At 39.8% G+C, this 19,116-nt stretch overlaps 1 protein-coding gene across 6 annotated transcripts in view; it reads right to left on the bottom strand.

Annotated features, from left to right (window-relative positions):
* The window catches only part of MAP7 (microtubule associated protein 7), a 122,042-nt gene that overhangs the window by 52,093 nt on the left and 50,833 nt on the right, over window positions 1-19,116 (bottom strand). For 5 of the 6 annotated variants that reach the window (XM_064447204.1, XM_064447206.1, XM_064447207.1 and 2 more), the window contains one exon: window positions 794-862. In XM_064447204.1, the coding sequence (XP_064303274.1) occupies window positions 794-862 (69 nt within the window). The remainder of the gene's footprint in view (window positions 1-793; window positions 863-19,116) is intronic. The other variant, XM_064447205.1, reaches the window with a different exon arrangement.

Here is a 19,116-nt window from a genome sequence, read left to right as displayed (position 1 = left end):
TGAGATTGCTTCTCTCTGGGGAGGTAGGCCAAGAGGTACCTGGTTTGGGGATAGAGAAGAACCTGTCAGTACAAAACAGCCACTGAGCTGGCAGGCTGTCAAGGAGCTGAAACATGGGTGCTTACAGTGTGCCTAGACCTCTGCAACATAAGCACCTATGCTTTCTTAGGCATTTATACAAGTTCATAATTAATTTCGTATTTTAAGCTTGGGTACCTGAATTGCAACACAGGCAGAATTCTGATATTTAAGCACTGCTCTTTATCTTGGTCTAATCATGCAAGTGTAACAATCTCATGGCATCACGGATTACATTAAGCATTTTAGTACGTAGAGTTTCAACTCTGTAAGCGAACAGTGAATTAAATCCGCACGATGTACCAGTCAGGTATGGTGAAGTAACAACAAACACCTGCCCACTGCATAGATTATATTACAGAATATGGCATGCTTTGAGACAAGTCAAGAAATGTTTTCACAGAAGCATATTTACATAAAGATATAAATCCTTGGCTACAGCAGATAATTTTCATGCAAGCATAGATACAAGTATAGTGGCTTCTGTTGCCTTATCTCTCTTCCCAACCCTCGTTCTTAAACAGCACTAAAAGTAGATTTTTTTCACTTTTGCTTCTTTGCAAACAGTCAGAGACTCCAACCTATCTAAATACCAATACCAGTTTTGACTGAAACAGTACAAGAGGTATAGAAGCATAAAAGGTTTTAGACGTTCCTAGTTTTCATACCATTGAAGCAAACAAAAATTACGTGAAGCATGGAATGGCTGGCATACCTGGTTTAGTTCCGGTGTTGCTTTGTCCCGAAGCGACTTTCTTGTCTTGTATTTTAGAACTTTCAGCTGCTAAAATAAGAAAGAAAAGGAAAGAAATTAATTAACCATATTACTAAACAACAGTCAAACCACTCTATAATGCAACTTAAATATTGCTGAATTCCCTTTAAAACAAGATCGTTCTAAAAGACCATTTTAATATTCTACAGCATTTTGCTTAAAAAAAAAAACCCTGAAGGTTACACAAAAAACATCGAAGCCACAATACAAGTTCCCCATTCAAGTTGAGGAAAGAGCCACAAGAAGTTTCCATTTTAATAATATTATTTTTAATAAGGTGTATGCTTTTTCTCCATGCTATGCTACTGCTATACATGCAGCCAATTTTTCCTCTTCCTTCTCAGTGATGCTTTGGAAACCACTACTTCCAAAGAACAGCAGCCTTTAATTTTTTGCCTTTTAATTCCCCTTGGAGGAAGCTGGATTAATCACACTGATAAGAATAACAGAATGAAACTGCAGAGTAACTTTGAAGAAGCAAACATTCAAACACATTGCAATGTTTGGATGTAATGAGGAAACTGCGTTGCTAAAGATGACTTGTAAATCCTAGGTTTCTAAAGCTATGGTACAAGATACTAGTAAAGAATTCATAGTGTCTCTACAAATTACTAACACATTCATTATCCAGAACTGAAACCGGGACGATTTGTGACCTGAATGAAACCTAACAGAGAAGAGATTCCCATTACTTTCAAAAGACTTTTGATCAGGCCCTGTCAGTCTAGAAACATACTTCTGTAACTCTGAACGCCCTTTCAACAACCGTTTAAAAAGAAAAACCAGAAGATTCATTATCACACTTCAAATCACAGCTATATCCTTGGCTCAGCATCTATTTAATTAAAAGCCAAGCCAGGAAAGTAGATGCTGGATTTTCTCAGCTTACAACTCATCTTCGTGTCCAGCAGCTCCACTATAGGAGTGTTTGAGACCAGAACACTGCAATCTGGCAAGAGTCTAAAGACGGTCAGAATTCTAAGAACTCTTCCACAAACAGCTTGAAAGTATTGGCAAGCAAGGACAAAAAGCAGCTATATCAATAAAGCTTAGGGGTGGAAAAAGAAAATCCAATTAATTGAAATTAAAATATCACTAGAAATGAAAGTTGGAAAAAACTGATTATTCTAGCTTTTAAAGGTAAACAGACATTACTGTGTTAGATCCACTTTAGAAAACATAATTTTAAAAGTTTTTTTCAGAAAGGTCCAAGCAATTTCCTATGCTTGTCAGCTTTAACAATATACACTCAGGCCTCAGTGAATTCATTCCCTACATAGCCTGACGAAAGTCTGTTTCCCCTTTACCTTCTTCCAGAATCATGGTTCAAGATGAACATAAAGGATAAAAGGTAGCAGGAGGAACCCATGTGATACTTACTGCACCTTTTTTGCCAGGGAGGGGTGGGGTGGGGTGTGGGGTGGAGGGGTGGCACTTGAAGGATAGCATTGATCAAATGTTCATTCTTCAAGTCAATGGTTTGCCAAAAGCAGTTTTCAAAAAAGAAAAAAAAATCCCATCATCTCACAAGAAAAAAAGTGTGAAATTTTAAATAATTGTCAGGACACTCCCCTCTCTGACAACCAGCTTAAGTCTCTTGTGATCAATAGAAGTAACTACTGTTGAACCAAACAAATACTGATTCCAAATCACAGTAAGTATTGTCGCACCTTAAAGGCAGCCCAACAAAAAAATTTTAGTATTTTACCATTTTAAAGGCCTCATACAAAGGATTAGTTTCATGTATAGATAAATGCCCTGATCTTTGGCAAGATAGTCTGAGCAACACTGAACACGTGCACCTCCAAGCTTTGTAGGATCTACCATTATCAAAACCCATACTTTTTCCTCTCAGCATTCCACATGGGTTGTACTAAGCCTGAAAAAAAGAAGTGGTTTATTCACCAGAGTAAGTAGTAACATATAGTTTAAATGCACTATCTTAACTTGGGGAGAGGTAAAACAGACTTTCCTCCTGCCTGAATCAGCTATTTAAAACATTCTCAGAAGTCGTCCTGCTGTAATACATGGAGAACCTATATCATGATTCCCATCAGCCTGGCCTCGAGCATCATATAGAAGGGGAAACTGTTATAAAATAGTAAAAGATATTGTTTCTGAGCATTATTGAGAGCACTGATGTTCTAATAGCTTCAGCACAAGTTTCTTTGCATCTTTCATACAGTGCACACACATTATTTTCTTCAAACATTGCACCATGGAATTATGCAGTACTTCATTAACCTCAAAAGAATGGTTTAAAAGCCATCCAGATAATACACTTGTAACAGAGCCTAGATACACAGAGGAATATTTTTTGGTTCCATATTTCCTCTTGTCTGACATTTCGTTGGAATGTTTTGTGACACAGTTTGAGTACACATCCATACCCCCAATCATATGACAAGTGATGATGAAAAGAACAGATGGCACAATCATGAATTTTGATGATGCTGGATATCAAATAAGAATTGGCTCAAGTATTTAGTAACTACCGTATGTGCACTCCCACATAAAATACCTCTTGCTCTAAGATACAAACAGATTAATCAGACAACTAAACATCTACAATCCAAACCTAAATATTGACAACACTGATTCCAGCAAGACTCTGTATCCTAACACATGCCAGGAGAGACATCATTCAACTACCTAATACTTGCTCTGCTTCTTATCTTAAACCACTATCTTTACATGGAAGGAATAAAAGTTACATAAAGAAGCATTAGAAATAAGAGGATATTTTTCTGTGAAGCATTCTGGAAACCTGAAAGGCTGAAGACAGCTCAAAGTGGGGCTGCGTTGAGTAGGCCATGCCCAGCTGGATTTTTAATATCTCTAAGGATGGAGACTCCACAACTGCTCTAAGCAACCTCTGCTAGTCTGACTACCCTTCATAGTAAACAAGTTTTCCTTATGTCTGAACAGTATTTCCCGAGTTTGTTTTGTGCCCATCATCTCCTGTCTTGTGACTGTGTGCCATGAAGGAGTCCAACTCTGTCTTTTATTTCACCCCATCAAGTATTTTCTGGTATGTGGTTCCTCAGGTGTTTGGTGGTGTAGGGTTTTTTTTCAGGTTTTTTGTTTGTTTTATTTTGTTTGGATTGGTTTTTTTTGTCCTTCCGTCTGGCGTTTTTGATGTTGAACTAAAACGCTAAGTGATTTGCTCAGAGCCACACAAGAACTGCACTGCCAATCCATCCCAACTGAAGGGAAATCATAGGGGTAAAACTCCACCCCAGCCTTCCATTAATGGGAAAAGCTGTAAAGAGCCACAACACTTTGCAAGGACCTGTTTCAGTGAACAGTCTTCCAACAGCCATCCACAAATGAACTCTCCAAACCAGGAGGCTCTGGTCAGTTATTAAACTTTTCTCTTTGGCCTTCCTCCCCAGGTCAGGTGTTATCTAACATCTGTCCTCTTGGATAACACTTTCAGATAAGAAAAATCAGATGAAAGGCAGTGCCACAACGGCTTAAAAGTATGTGACTTTACCTACCTATCGAGTGTGTGGATTTCAGAGACCGCATAGAAATCATCCACTGATTGAAGCACTGGCAGAATCAAAACCTTGGTTTTTTTCTGAACACATCAGTGCAACACTATTATTGTGCTTGGAAGTGGCTACACACACACACCCCGCCCCATTTTTTAAAGGTGAAAGTATATATTTTAAAGTAATTTTAAAATTGAACTGGATTATCCATCTTCAGCTATTCCTGTTAAAGTGCTCAGTGACTGGGTAGCAACTGATGGTGATCAGAGCAGTCCTTACACCAGGTCAATGCTCTAACTTAGTCCTTTTATTGGCTAAAGCAATATCCCTACTAATATATAATTACAACTATGCTCAACATTATCTAACATGTCATCCAAAGTCACTGATGTAAAAACCTGCAGCAGCTTACTACAGGTTAGCAAAACTCCAGTTTGCCATGAGATAAGCTTTGATAGAGCTACTTCAAACGTGTGGAATTATCTGCTCCAGATGCCAGAAATATGGATTTCTTAAAGTCAAATACTTTCTCCCCTCAATTTTCAATGAGTTTTCCCTCCCTCCTTTCGCCACATGCCTCTCCTCTAGTGTTAGTTACACAGGCCTGCATGAAATGCTTAACTCCAAATGTGTTAAGGTAAATTTAACTAAGCAATAAAAGCCCAGACATAATAAAAATGTATGCCTATCAGATGATTATGTGCTACCGATAACTGCTTAAAAAAGGATAAACCAGTATAGAACTTCCATTTTAAGGCTGCTTTTGGGGACTAAAATCAAGTGTGAAACAACACTGAACAATACGTTCCTCTGGCAATACAAGTTAAATACCTCAGTTAAAATTGATTTTGTGTTGCCTAAATACCTAAGGATATATTTGATACCAAGTACCTAACTGAATTACAGAAAACAATAGAAAGAATCCAAACTAAGTTACCATATCATACCTTCATTTTGTAGTAGTAATGTCCCATGTTAAACTTTATTACTTTAGGTCATATACTTGTGAATTTAGAAGTAGTTATATCTGCAAAATAAACTGGAGGCCAACATCACCAGAGCAACATGAAGGATTCTGCTGCCACCCTAATATGTTCACTACATTATTATATTTTGGTCTTTTAAGGATGTAGCATGGTCTATAAGACGTCCCTGAGTGGGAAGCAAGACATACTTAGCTCCTCTCTCTCAGCTCTGCTATTACTGTATGGCATAGTATGAAACAGAAAACTAGCCCTCAGTTTCTCTATCTGGAAGGGGGGAAAAAAAAAAAAAGATGTACTACTACTAAATACATGCACATTTGTAAACACTAAGCTCTGAAGTAAAAACAGTTGCTGCACAGATCTCGTTATTTAAACATTCAGAGGCAGAGCTGAAAGGGATGCATAAGGCTGACCAGTGCTAGGGAGGATCTCTGTATGTTCAGATTTTAGTTTTACCCTGAATGAAGGCAAATGCAAAACTGGCAGGTTACTCCTAGAAAAGCAGTTTTGTGATGGAAATTAATTCTATTTACAGAACTGTGATCAGTTCTGGTATGTCTATATGTTCACATTCAGACAGGTTTAATTGATGCTTCTATTACCTGGTAAGAATGGCCAAGCTCTAGGACTGATGAGCAATTTCATATAGGATGCCAATTTACCCCATTTCTCATATAGCCATTGTAATTACACTCAGTCACTTCCCACAGTGGCTAAGATTCCCTGACCCAAGTACCTGTACCAAAGCCTACTTTCTAAAAGAGGAAAAAGACCATTTTATAAGAGCAAGTAGTACTTAAAAAAAGCTGTTCCATGATCAGCATCTGTCAGATAGACTGTAAGGTTATTAAAGGTATTTTTTCTAACGTATTCCTCGAAGTAGAGAAGGCAGCTGCCCTCAGCTTCTCCAGAGAAGGTCTGCGTGAGCAGAAATAGGAATTACTAGCAGTGGGAAGCAGAACAAGCGCTAAGAGAAATTCTGAGTTAAAAGATGCAAAACTGAGGGCGAGTCTCATAGGAAACCTTGAAAAAGGAGGAAAACTATAAGCTTTTAGTAATTCTTTACCTGCCAGGCAAGCTCTGGTCAAAGGAGACTGGCCTGGGAGACTAAGCAAGACAGCACACCCAATGGGAAAAGCCTGACAGAAGCACAGCCCCTGGGAGGGCGCCCTGAAAGCAGGAGGAACATTCCACCAGACGCTGTTAAAAACCACAGAATACCAATGAAACACTTCCCAGCTCAGTGTCACACCAGCCTTTTGACAGGCTCTTAAAACAAACAATCCCAGAAGAGCTGTGCCCATTACAAGGATTCGCTCTTCAGACCGAGACAAATCAAATACGTGTTTGCACAATAGGAACCAGCTACCCCCAGTGAGGTGAATGGCAAATCACAACCCCCACAGCAAGGCTGGAGACCTGGAAAAATGTTAAGCTCTGTTCAGGTGAGGAAGGACATCAGGCATAGGACAGAGGGAGCTGTACTACTGGGTCTCCACTAACAGAAGTGGAATCTTCAACAGATGAAATGCAGTGGAAAAAGACACTTGGGTACCACAAGCAAAAGATGGTGCTCAGACCTGTGTCAGGGTCAGGACATGCACAGCAGCCCCAGCAGAACTGTACCCTAGCAAACAGCTGAAAAGGGGAACCGTACAAGGGCTGCACAACCATGGATGAGAGCACAGGTAAGCCTGAGGCATGCATGCAGACAGCTATGTCTGCCTGACAGTTCGGATATGCTTCTGGGTAAAGGGTGCACTGAGCAGTGAAGAGGAGATACCACCTTCCAGTTTCTTGCTCTAATTCCACAAGTGAGAGACAGAAGTGTTGAAAACAGCCAGGGGAAAAAGAAATAGCTGGAACAGAGGAGGAGGGACTAAAGGAAAAAGAGGGGAAAAAAAAAATAATCTAACTTTTCTGTCCCTGCCACTTGTTGGATAAAGCCCCAGTTAGACCAAACAGCTACCTAACCTTCAAGGAGTGCCAAGGGGTACGCGTTGGGAGATCATTGCGCAAAGGCATCAGAAGTAGCAACTGGAACAAAGGAGTGCCTCAGTCGAAGTGTTGCCAGTGTGTAGCAAAGGAAATCCAGCATTAAACTGGGAAATTCAGAACAGAGTTAATTGAGGCCTGCTACATTCTTTACTCTTTAGCATCCAATGCCACTAATTCCAATTACTTCCTTAGGAACATTGCTCCAAAAAAACCCAAAAAACCCACTCTTTAGTTCACATGCTTATTTTATGAGCATCTTACACCTGATAAGCACAATGTAAAAATGCATAGTTTGGACTATTCAGAATTAAGCAGAGAACAGAGCCTCCTAGGACTCTATAAGCAAGAATGAAGAAGTTGAGGCTACTCTAGGCAGTTTTACCTAGCCATTGGAAACAGCAGCTGCCTAGCACATCAATAAATCAGAAGTATTGCTGTGCTGGGTGGACTGTGTTGAAAGAACAGATACTGGTCAGAGCTGACAAAGTTTTAGCTTAAATGCAGAACCACATTAAGACCAAAATCCTGAATACCTGACTTGGAATAAGAGTCTGAGCATTCAGCAATTGGCTGTACTATTCTAAAACAGCAGCACTGAACTTTAAGACTAAAGAGTAAGTGCAGGTGTTAAATTCTCTCTAATGGCAAAACTGGAGTGTTTGTCCTACTAACAAATTAATGTGAGCGATGATCCAGGGGCTGGATACAGGAAAAACAGAAGTTCCACATGAATAAAAGCCTTCCCACTGCTTGTGACTTTTGCCTCTTCTTACATCCACTGATTATGAATAAGACTTTGGTACTTTGTACACATGTAAAGGCTACTCTCCATATTTACAGTACAATATATAGTGCAAATCTTTAGCATTTCTTATTGTTTGTATTATCAGTAGTGTCCGTACATATACTTACACAAACAGTACACTAAATAATATTTTAGCACCATTTATTGCTCTAGAGTTAAGTACTGCATTTATTCCATAGTTGTACTCCATATTTATCTTTCACTTGTTAAAATTGGAACCTTGGGAGCAAAGGACAGTAAACTCTCCAGAGATAAATAGGTCTTAAAGTCCTATGGCTGGCCAAAAATTACCAAGATGCATGCAGCTCAGCTGATAAGATAAAAAGGTGAAAAGCCAGCAGCAGGATGCCTAATATTAAAATCTTCAGAGTAAGTCAGGACAAAGCTAAGATCTGCTCTCCTCTTCAGAAATGGGGGAGGCAATAAGTCTTTAAAAATACATTTAAAAAAAACACCCACATGCACACTTGTTGAAGACTATAGTTTTCACAAAATCCATTTAATAACAACCCTGAAGCTACCCCCTGAGAAGAGCTTGGGGAGAAGTGGCCTGGCAATCTGTTCCAGCATAGCTGGAGACAATGTTTTTCTGGTATTGCTGCACTGTACTGGAAGCTGGACTGACCTTGGACAGACCAACTTCCATATGCTGCTTTACCAGCTGTGTCTCAGCTGAACACTGAGTGAAGGCTAGTCGTTGCTTTCATGTATCCCCTGTGTGAGCATGCTCTGGACCCCTAGTCTTGTTCAGGACCTGATGTGCTTTTCCATAAGATTATTATTATAAAACAGTGCTTTGGGTGTACCAAAATTACACTGCTACTAGCGCTAGCTTTGCTTTTGTAAGTTCTCATGCACATATACTTAACAGTTATCGAAGTAAAGTCCTTCAAAACAAGATAGCAAGAAAATGCTTCCTTTCAACTAACACATGCTACAATACGACCCTGCTGAGAAGCATGGAGGTGGATTAAGCAAAGACCTCCAAACAAAAGCTTGAACACAAAACCACACCATCTCCTTTTCTCATCACAAATTCATTTGTACATAACTGGTCAGAACAGCTGTGTCTGAGATGATGCTCTGACACTTGGACGGTGCAGGAACACAGGAAATTAAGCATCTGCATTTCATTCACAAACATCTCCTTTTCTCCTTCTCTACAACAATAACTTGAAACTTCCCTTCCCTGCAAGAAGTAATGGTGGCTTGTGGGTTGCTGCTGGCCTCCAATGAACAAGTAGCCTGCCAGCAGTCAGCTCTTAGACCATTCTGAAGCAAACTTCACCCTTTAAAAATCATGCTGCAAATCCCTTCCTATGCAGCAGAAGTGCTGTCCTGGTAGCCACAGACGCTCCCTGAGTAAGAAACCCCTGCTCTCAGTCACTACAGACAAAGAGCTTCTTGGTGCCTCCAGGAAGACTGAGAGATGGGTTCAGCAGGGAGCTCAGAGCAGTGCTGGGGGTGAGCTCAGAAATCAAGACCTTTTTAGCACAACTGAATGGGAAAGCAAGGGAAATATCTGGGGATGGGAGAACTGAGCGATAGGTTGCAGGAGGGACAAGGAGAGAATGAGAAGATTCTGGTAAGAAGGAGGACCTGTGTGATGTTAACTTGCATTTTGCAGCAGCTTGGTCACAAGAGATGTGAGCTTTTTAGGGAAGGAGAGAACCAAGGCGCTGATGATGTGCTGGCTTTCTTTCAGGTTAATGCTTTGGGGAACAGCAAGCAGATAGGAACAGAACCAAAGCATCAGGATAAAAAAAATCTATGCTCTGCACACTTACTGTCAAGCCCCCTCCACTCCACCCCCCAAAAAAAGCCAAGCCCTCTTAAAAGCCCAGGTGCAGATGGTTCATAGAGAGACACTGGAAAGATTTCCCTAGAGCTAACACTTCAGAAGAAAAATAGAAACACATCCAAACCAAACACTCTTAGACTTCTTAATTTAAATGCTTCAGGAAACTCTTAGCAGAATGGGTATGTTTATACCATTAGAGCTCCAGTCAAAATCCTTTTGTAACAAAACTTTCTAATTAGCAACGCTAATAAAGTTATTTTAAAAAAGGATTTACAAGGTTTTCCCATTACTATAGCAGTGATGCAGCAAGAACTGCTACGCGTGTGAATTCTTGAAAAGGTGTAGATCTGACGCATTCCAGTGATTTAATACTAAGATCTAGAGTTCCATTTTGAAAGAATAAAGAGATGTGCCTAATTTTGGTTAGGCATTACCACTTAAATTCTCTTGTTAAGGGAAGTAGGTCAAAGGATCTGTTGAGGAAACTAGGGTGAAGCAAAGGGTACTTGCAGACTATAGAGCAGCTTGCTATTTTTAGTGCAGGTAATACAACTCTTCACAATTTCGGATATAAGTTTTTCGAAATTTCCACTGTTAGCAAATGGAAAATGCCTATTCTTTTAAAGTCTAAACATCAGTACTTATGTAGTACATTTGCAAGTAGAGGTTTGACTCAGAAGAGTGACAGAATATCTATATTTCATCTCAACTCACACAGTAAAGCAAAGCAAAGTTCATGCCTTAAACGCACCTACGAATTAATTTTACATTAAAATACTTCCAATTCTTAGAAGCCTGAGGCTGACATACATCTTTTCATACTTCCAACACTGTGGAACTCAGGGGTCTGGTTTGCAAATATAAAAAAATAAAGACACCAATCTGCAGTGACCATCCCAGTTCTTTTTGCTCTGGCACTTATCACAGTAGTCTACCATCAGAGTTGCCATACAAAGCACTGTTACTCATGTTCTTAATCTCTGGTGTCCTGGCTGAGCTAAGCAGAAATGAGAACTCATAAGTAGTGGTGTTTATTACTCATGGAATAGTATAAGAGTTGCTTTTTTTTTTCAACATATTGTAGACTAGGAAGAAAAACAGATGATTTAAAACTGTCACAGCTAATTCAGCACTAAACTGTAAAACACTCAAAACAGAATCATCAATAGATGTCTTTGGAAACAATCCACAAACATAAAACTGGATGACGCAAATAACTACGGGGAAAGGGACACATTTTTAAAATCAAAATTGTGTAACTGCTCTATCGGGAGATGCGTATTATAAAAGATTACTTTTGGCTGACTATGTTGGCTTTGAAAAGCACTGCATCCTAAAATATTAAATAATGTAGGAGAACATACCAAACTGAGTGCCTTTGTAGGGAGAGCTCTTATGCTGCTTACTCTCTTAAAGGTAATAAAAGGAACACAGTAACTGTAACAGCGTTTACAAAAAGCTGACACTCCAGATAATTATATTGCATCGTCTTACTGCAATATTAAACAATGATATTAAAGGATAAAAAAGGACCCCTGGAAAAAAGATCCCTGTTGCCTCCTGAAAAAGCCTGTGTTGTGAAGCTGGTTGTGTGGCTGACCAGAAGGCTGGCAAGCTTGGCCAGATACCGATGAGGCATACAAATGGAAGATTTTTAATTACACATCACTAAAATAAAAGCTGAAATGCCACCACCTCAGGGTATGCAGGGCAACCACAGTTCCAGACACCCAGCGTCGTGTGGTGTGCAGCCTGTCTTAAGCCATGTGCTCTTTAAAGACCAAAACTGGGCAACATGCTACCTGCAGTGATTTATTTGTGACCCTGTTGCTCAAGGGCAAAACACTTTCAGCCAAGGTGCAAGAGTACCAGATTTCTGACTGCTTCAGGCAGCATTTGCTACCAGGGTGTCAGACAGATCCTCACATCCAGGATCTGTGTCAGTGTATTGTTGTAATAGTTGAGCATGGAAGGTCACCTCAGAGATTAAGAAAAGGAGCACCTATACATTTTTCCAGATTAAAACACTTTTCTGGACTTCAACTAGAAAGCTTGCTCCAAACTATGATGTAATTCCTTTGAGTATTTCGAAGTCACAGTGAAGCTTACACCTACCACTGAGAACTGGAGAACTAGGCACAGACTGGCCTGCTTTCAATATCACACTGATCCCAAGGTCAGATTACTTGAACTGGGGAGAGCAATTTGAGTATTCATTATTTGATATCCTTGCTCAGAGAGCACAATGACCAAAGCATATTGCAGCCTTTGCATTCTACAAAAACACAGATAGCACCTGCAGTAAAGTGAATATGGGGGTGGAAAGAGGGGGAAAACAGACACTTTGCTATTTATTGCTCTGTTAAGCAATTTGATATTAAGATCTGAACACTTTTATAAACAATGCAGTCTCTTTGGTCTCAGCTTTGCAACAAGAGAAGGTAATGACTTCTCTCTCCAAAAGTAAAAAATAACATTAAGTAAAATATTCTTTTGATGCAATATATAGTTTTAACTACAATGAATGTCACAAAATAAACACTATCCGATTAATTTAAGAGACTTCCACAAGCTCCCAGACCAACACAGTGCTTTCTTCTTGCCAGCCCACTGACGTACACAAGCCATCACATCCCTGCTGAACCCAGTGCACACCCATGCTTGCCCCTATGCTTTCAACTCTTCCCAAATTTGTTCAGGCTGCACTAGCCTGACAGGACTTAATGCCGTGTGCACCGAGGTTCATAGCTACCATCCCAGGGACTTCACGTTTAAGATCCAGAGCAGGTTGTAGCAACATACTTATCATTCAAGAGCAAGGCACAGCTGTTTTTGTCTCACAGTAATTAATCCCTTTCTACAGTAATAGAGTGATCCTCTTGCCATATGGGGACATCCTCACATACACATACCATATTCAAGTGCAGGCTGAGTGTGCCCTGTGTAAGAACAAACACTTGTTATCTTCACTGACATCTCAGTCTGCTGATCTTTGCTCTTGACAGGTGAGGTTTAGACCATGGAAGCAAAGTGAGGTTTTAGAACGGCTTTTTTCTATAGGGAGCAAATTCAGATAGGTACTGGCTTTTGGACATTATACATAAAATACAGATTTCAGCAGCTTATTTTTCTGCTTTAATGACCTCCGTCTGCTGTGCGCATAACTGCTGCCTAGCATTCAGAGTATGCACGCTTCTAGCATCTCCCCCGTCCCGCCCCTGGTCAAAAAGGGCTGCAAGTGTTTTAAAGAGGCATAAAACACTGCAAAAAATGAAGTGATAGGAACTGTGTAAGCAGAAGAAAGTCAGTTCAAAATCAGCACTATTCCGTTTCAAAGCCTTCTTTCTAGTGAAGCTACTCTGCATTGTCACCTTCCACAACCATGCAAGTAAGACCTACAGTAATACAGCTCTCCCACTGCATTATGTCTAGAACACATCCACCAGCTCCCTGACCTTCTGGGTACCCCCAAACATTTACTTTCCACAGAGCTTCTACTAGCCATTCAGCAGCTCTCACCGGATTCCAAGTTATTACTGGCCTGCCGCATAAAGGACAATTCCCTCACTTCCCACCCCTGTTAAAAAGACACCTACAATAAAGCTTAAGAGATTTCCATTACCCAAAAGCTTCTCTCCTCTGCTTTCAACTACTATAAACTCAGAATCACTCTATCTGCTGAACTAAGTGGATTGCTGGCCTCCATCCCATAATTGCTTAAAGCCATCTTCAGTCTCATCCTTTTGCTTCTATGAAATAAAAGGGTTTCAGGAAAAACTCTGTTGAATTACCTCATTTTGGAGAGAACAAACAGGGCCCCACTGCAAGAAGAAAAACAAGATAATTTCAACCTAACCTTTTGATTTAGTGGTTATTTTCATTTTACAGTCAGCAATAACAGAAATATATTTGCAAAAACAGACAAGTGACTTGAGATTGAAAGTGTTTGACTCCCAAAGAAACCGCTCTCCACAAGCCCTAACAACTGCCTTTAGTGAGATCTTATCAATTCTTTTACACCAAAAAACCAGTAAAAAAAAGGATGTTCAACATGCAAGAAGGGAGGATGTGGAGAAAAAAAAAAGTAGTAGTAATATTGTTTAACACTAAGCGTCTAAGGCATTTAGTGCTCCATGCAAAGGAGCATGGGGAAAGATTGACTATAATTGGCTATAGAAGCTGCAGAGATTTCTGCAATATGCAGATTCTTAAATAATGAAGTACCATGACCTTGTTTACTAAAGAAAAAAGTTGATTGCCATGTGGGTTTCGTCTCCTGACTCAGCACCCTGGGCTAAATCAGGTGGTGAAAGTAGGAGGGCCTTGTCAACACTAGGTTCCCACACAAGATCTCATCTTGGCTGAAAAGCCAGGTTAAGCATTACGCTGAGATAACTACACTGCTGCTTCTGGTACCTAATTATCTTAATACAACACCACATTAGGCCACTTAGATTTATGCCTGGGTCTTCTGCTGGGATTTCTCTTCCCAAGAGGTAAATTCTGGACCACCTACATCTTAATGGGACTAAGATAAGTAACACAGGTAACAATTTCACTGCTGCAGAGTTTCCTGGGCAAACCTCTACAGATCACAAATTTTGCAGAGACATTAGAGTCCTCCTTCCAGCCTTAGAAAAATAAAACATGAATAATGCCTGCCAGTCACTATAGCAACAACCACCTCTCAACTAAAGACAGCAGGGAAGATTCACAGAAGCTGCAGTTTGTTTATATAATGTACTCTGTGCAGACAATTATATCTGAAACAGTTAAAACTACAAAGATTGCATGCTGTTATTTAGCAGTTAAGTTCCTGGATGCATGCATTCAAGCCATTACTCTAATCAAGAGTACACTTGCCTGAGGAAAACAGGCAGTTTTCTGCTAGCCTGCCTATACCTTGCTAGAAGGGATGCTGTAACTAATGTGAGCAAGTGCAACACTCCATTTTCTAATTCTTCTCCTGTTCTTTATGTAAAAGATATACCCTATTATTGTAAGCTAAATAAAACAAGCATTTAATGTGGTACAAAACACATTCAGAAACAGTGAAGTAAAAAGGAATGTTTCCTACCATTGCTGGGCAGGGAACAAAGCTGAGACACTGACTTAAGAAAATATATTTCTGTTGCATGACTTATCCTTAATCATGTCAATCACTGTCAAAAATGAGAACTGTGCCAGGAGTACAGTGTCATATTTAAGGAGGTACAAGACAAATATAGCTACTACCAGCCAAGAGCTCAACTAAATTCTCAAGACACCGTTTAATGGAAAACTTGTCTTTCAAAGTGATCATCATAAGAAACTGGAAAATTCTATTTTCAACTCAGGGACTAGTTCTTTACTGTAATCTTTATTCCGATCTTTACTGATATCCAGCTGCCAGGGAACAGGACTTCCTAGGTGTAAGGTATTGCTTGGCATAAGGGCAGCAGACTAATAAATAATTAAATTACTGCATATGCAGAACTGAGGCTGCACAAACAACCTTGATTGATTGTGAGCTCCATGTCTTTGGAAAAACTATATAAATAAATATGTGTTTAGAAAGGCAAAGTTATATATTTTAACAGGAAGGTACTCGCATACAATCTTTAAATAACACTAACATTTAAAGTCTCTTTAATATGAACACATGAAATGGTTACTAGAGCTCTTTGGCCTTCATGTTATAAGAATAATTTATCACTTCAGGTACACTAGCAAAACCAAAGTGATTTTTCCTCAGGTTCTTTCTGGGATCTTAGGCTGAGTGTCACACTACTAAAAAGTGGAGCTTACCTTCATATACTCCCACCCCTCCACCATGTGCATAATAGGCTTTTTCAAAAAAATCAAACACTGTTTCTCTATAGGATCTCCATGGGCTGTTGATTTCTGTTAGACACAGCCACAGACTATTCTACTGACAGCACAAACATTTGCCCTGAGTCCAGTACTTTGCTAGCTCTTTATACATCATAAAAAGCATAAATCACTAAGTCCACGCAGGTTTTCTTTTAGTTCTTTAAACATTGGCGTCACTGGCTTTCCAAGCACTTGCTTGTTAGCTGTTCTTGTTGATTGCATTGCCTGACTGCCATAATTTGCAGCTCTTAGCCTTCGGAGACATAAATTTCATTTTTTCCCCCCCTCCATTCTTCATGAAACCTTTCGTCTCTGACTGACTAGCTTTCATTTTAAGCATGTTTCCTGATTTCAAAACCAGTCTGAGAGGACCCAGCCATATTCAGGTATTAACAACCCCTAGAAATTAAGCCTTCTAGAGAAATAACATATGCAAGAATAGGTTGCTCAGAAAATAAAAACTACCATTTCTTAGTCTACTTTAAGAGAAGCAACAAAAATCTCACTTTACCTCATCCCATTGCTTTTAGTCTGATATCTATCTATCTATCTATATATATATATAGGTAGCCTGTCTATCCACCAAATCAAAGAGGGTGTTTGAAAGTATTATGGGCATTGTATCTGGTGCCTCAGTTACCCGCGGAAATTCCATCTTGGTGCTGATGGATTATGTCTAACACAGAGAACAAAGAATAGGGTAAGTGTTAAACTTGTTGCTTTGTTCTTCAGATCTCATTTTTTATTGTTTTATAAGGATATGACAGAATAGGTAATGTAAAACATCTAAGCATGCATCATGCGGCAATTAAAGTTTTAAGTATTCAAGAATAAAAAACAAACCCAGAAGCTATTTTAAACCAAAACTCTTAAGTGTTCAGTATTTTGCAACAAACGCCTCATTCTTGTTATGAAGACTTGCACAAATCTTTGTGTTTGGGCTAGTGTTTCTAGTAACTGGACTACAAACCATTTCAAATCCTAGGTTTTTAGACACTGACCTAAAAAAAAGTTGCAATGAAGTTTCTATTAATGTGTATCTCCACAACTTTAGCTATGCAGTACTGCTTAGACAGATCAAAGACTGACTTCATTCACAGTTTAGCCTTACTGATGAGAAGGCTATTAACTTCCAAGAGCACAAGCACATGCTTAATTACTTGACAGTATGTACATGCATAAGTTACATTAAACCAAGGTGCATAGGCAAGTTTCATTCTGAGGTTTCCTAGCTTTTCAGTGCTTAAACTTGGAACCTTAAATGTTAGCAAGAAGCTTGCATTGTGTACTGACATATATCAGTCACCTAAAATTGGAAACATACAAACCTAAAAAATAGGTATCACTGGTCCCCTCCCCCCCCACCTCCATTATCAAATCAGTTCAGGAAATACCTATGCTATATTACACACTGAGATAACAGAAACTGATTTGGCAGACTTGCCACCCTGCCACTAGATGGGGAGAACAACATGTTTTGCCAATATTTCCATTCTTTTCCACTAGCTGCACTCCTGCTCCCCTTTCCCTATCAAAGGGCATCCTTTGCTCTTTTCCTGATCTTGCATCCCCCTCCACACCTCCTCAGGCACTGCCTCAACCTCCTTCTCTTGTTCCTGAACCTGCTACCCCCAACTCTTCTCCCACCTTTCTACTTTTCACCCTTGTAAGTTTTCTGGCTAGCTGCCTTCCAACCCAAACGCTTCCTCCTCCTCCCCACCTCTCTCTAGTGGCATCAGATCACCTTTTCTGCACCCAGCAGCAGGTACCTGGGCAGCACTGGAGAAGAGCAAGCCTCTATGCTTGTAGTTGGTGTGCCTGGTGCCAGAGCAATCTGCAAAGACTGGAAGCAGCCAAGAGAAAGAAAGTCCTGCTCAGCGCTGGGAGCTCCCGGGAGGAGCGTGCTCTCTCAGTTCCATGGGGATGGTGAATAATGCAAACACTGATGAGCCCAAAGCATCAGAGAGGGAAGGCTTCTGCCTCAGTTCAGCCAAAAAACCTGGACAGAAATATAGCAGTCAACTGCTGAATGCACCCCTATCGGGCAAAAGCTAACTCTGACTTTTTATGTGGCTAATTTGATGGCTTTTCATAGGGACAGGAGGAGGGTGTAAAACTGAATAGCTCTAAAACCAAATTCATACTGCTCCCAGTTTCAAATCATTCCTTTAAAGCATGGTGGCCTCAAGCCATCCCTTCAAGACTACAATTAAGGTTTTTTCAAGAGGCAAAAGTCCCCATTACTTGCTTATATCTCATTCTTCAGCAATTGGTATTCATCCTCAGTATTCACTGAGGATGACCAAAATAAAACAGAAGGGAGAGAACCTGGCAAAAGAAAAACAGAGGCCAAACCATTTAAATCTAGGAAAGTTACAGTAACTGAAACAAGGCTCTTTTAATGGGAAATGTTATGCAACCTTAATTATTTGCCATCTGCCTTGTAAAACTCAAATCAAGCATGAAAGGATTAAATTCTCACTTAGGGTTATTTTATTATGCAAAACATCTTGGTTTTATAACAACATCACTGAAATGCTTCATGGAATTACACCTCTAATTCACAGTGGCTTCCTCTTTTTTGTGGATAGAGAAAACAAAGAATTTGGATCTCTAAGTCACATACATCATTGCAGCAGCCTAGCCACGACAGACTGGTACCAACAAAAGAGAAACAACTACTCTCTGTGATAGCAAAGCTAAACATTTGATTTCATTAAGAGTGTTTGAATTTGCCCTCAGAAGCAATGAGGACATGTTAACATATTTTACATAGTAGGTCAGTCCCTGCCTTTAAAGATTAAAAGTTTTACAAGAATCACTAGACTAAATGATAGCGTACTATGTATACCTTTAACTTTTTATAGAACATGTTCTTTGTCCAGATTCTTTTATTTGGTCAACAAAAAGAGAGAAAAACCAGACTGTCAAATAAAAGTATTTGTTGCAAGTGACTTAACTATGTCACTGCAATACTTCAAAATCCAATCTATTGCTCTGTAATGTGCATCAAATATTCCACTTCAGCACAGAAGAAAAAGCATAATATAAAAATATATACATTACATAAATGGTGCAAAACCAAAGAGACAATGATGAGCAACATAATGCTGAGATCATAGTATCTGACTCCACACGGCAATGCATCATTCACCATGTTAGAGCCATATTTCTGAAAGCGCAGGCAGCCTGCGCTGATGCCTGGTAGCCAGTGGTAACAGGTTCAGTAGCTTCAGACAGGGGGATTGGGCTTCCCTTCTTTGCCCTTAGTAGGGGAGGTGGGGATGGAGAAGTGTTCAAGACTGCTTCACCTTCAGGTAAGT

The sequence above is a fragment of the Phalacrocorax carbo genome, chromosome 3 (genome assembly GCF_963921805.1).
Source record: "Phalacrocorax carbo chromosome 3, bPhaCar2.1, whole genome shotgun sequence".
Lineage (NCBI taxonomy): Eukaryota > Metazoa > Chordata > Aves > Suliformes > Phalacrocoracidae > Phalacrocorax > Phalacrocorax carbo.
Note: the sequence above shows the minus strand (reverse complement) of the source record. Positions and strands in the feature narration are given on the sequence as shown.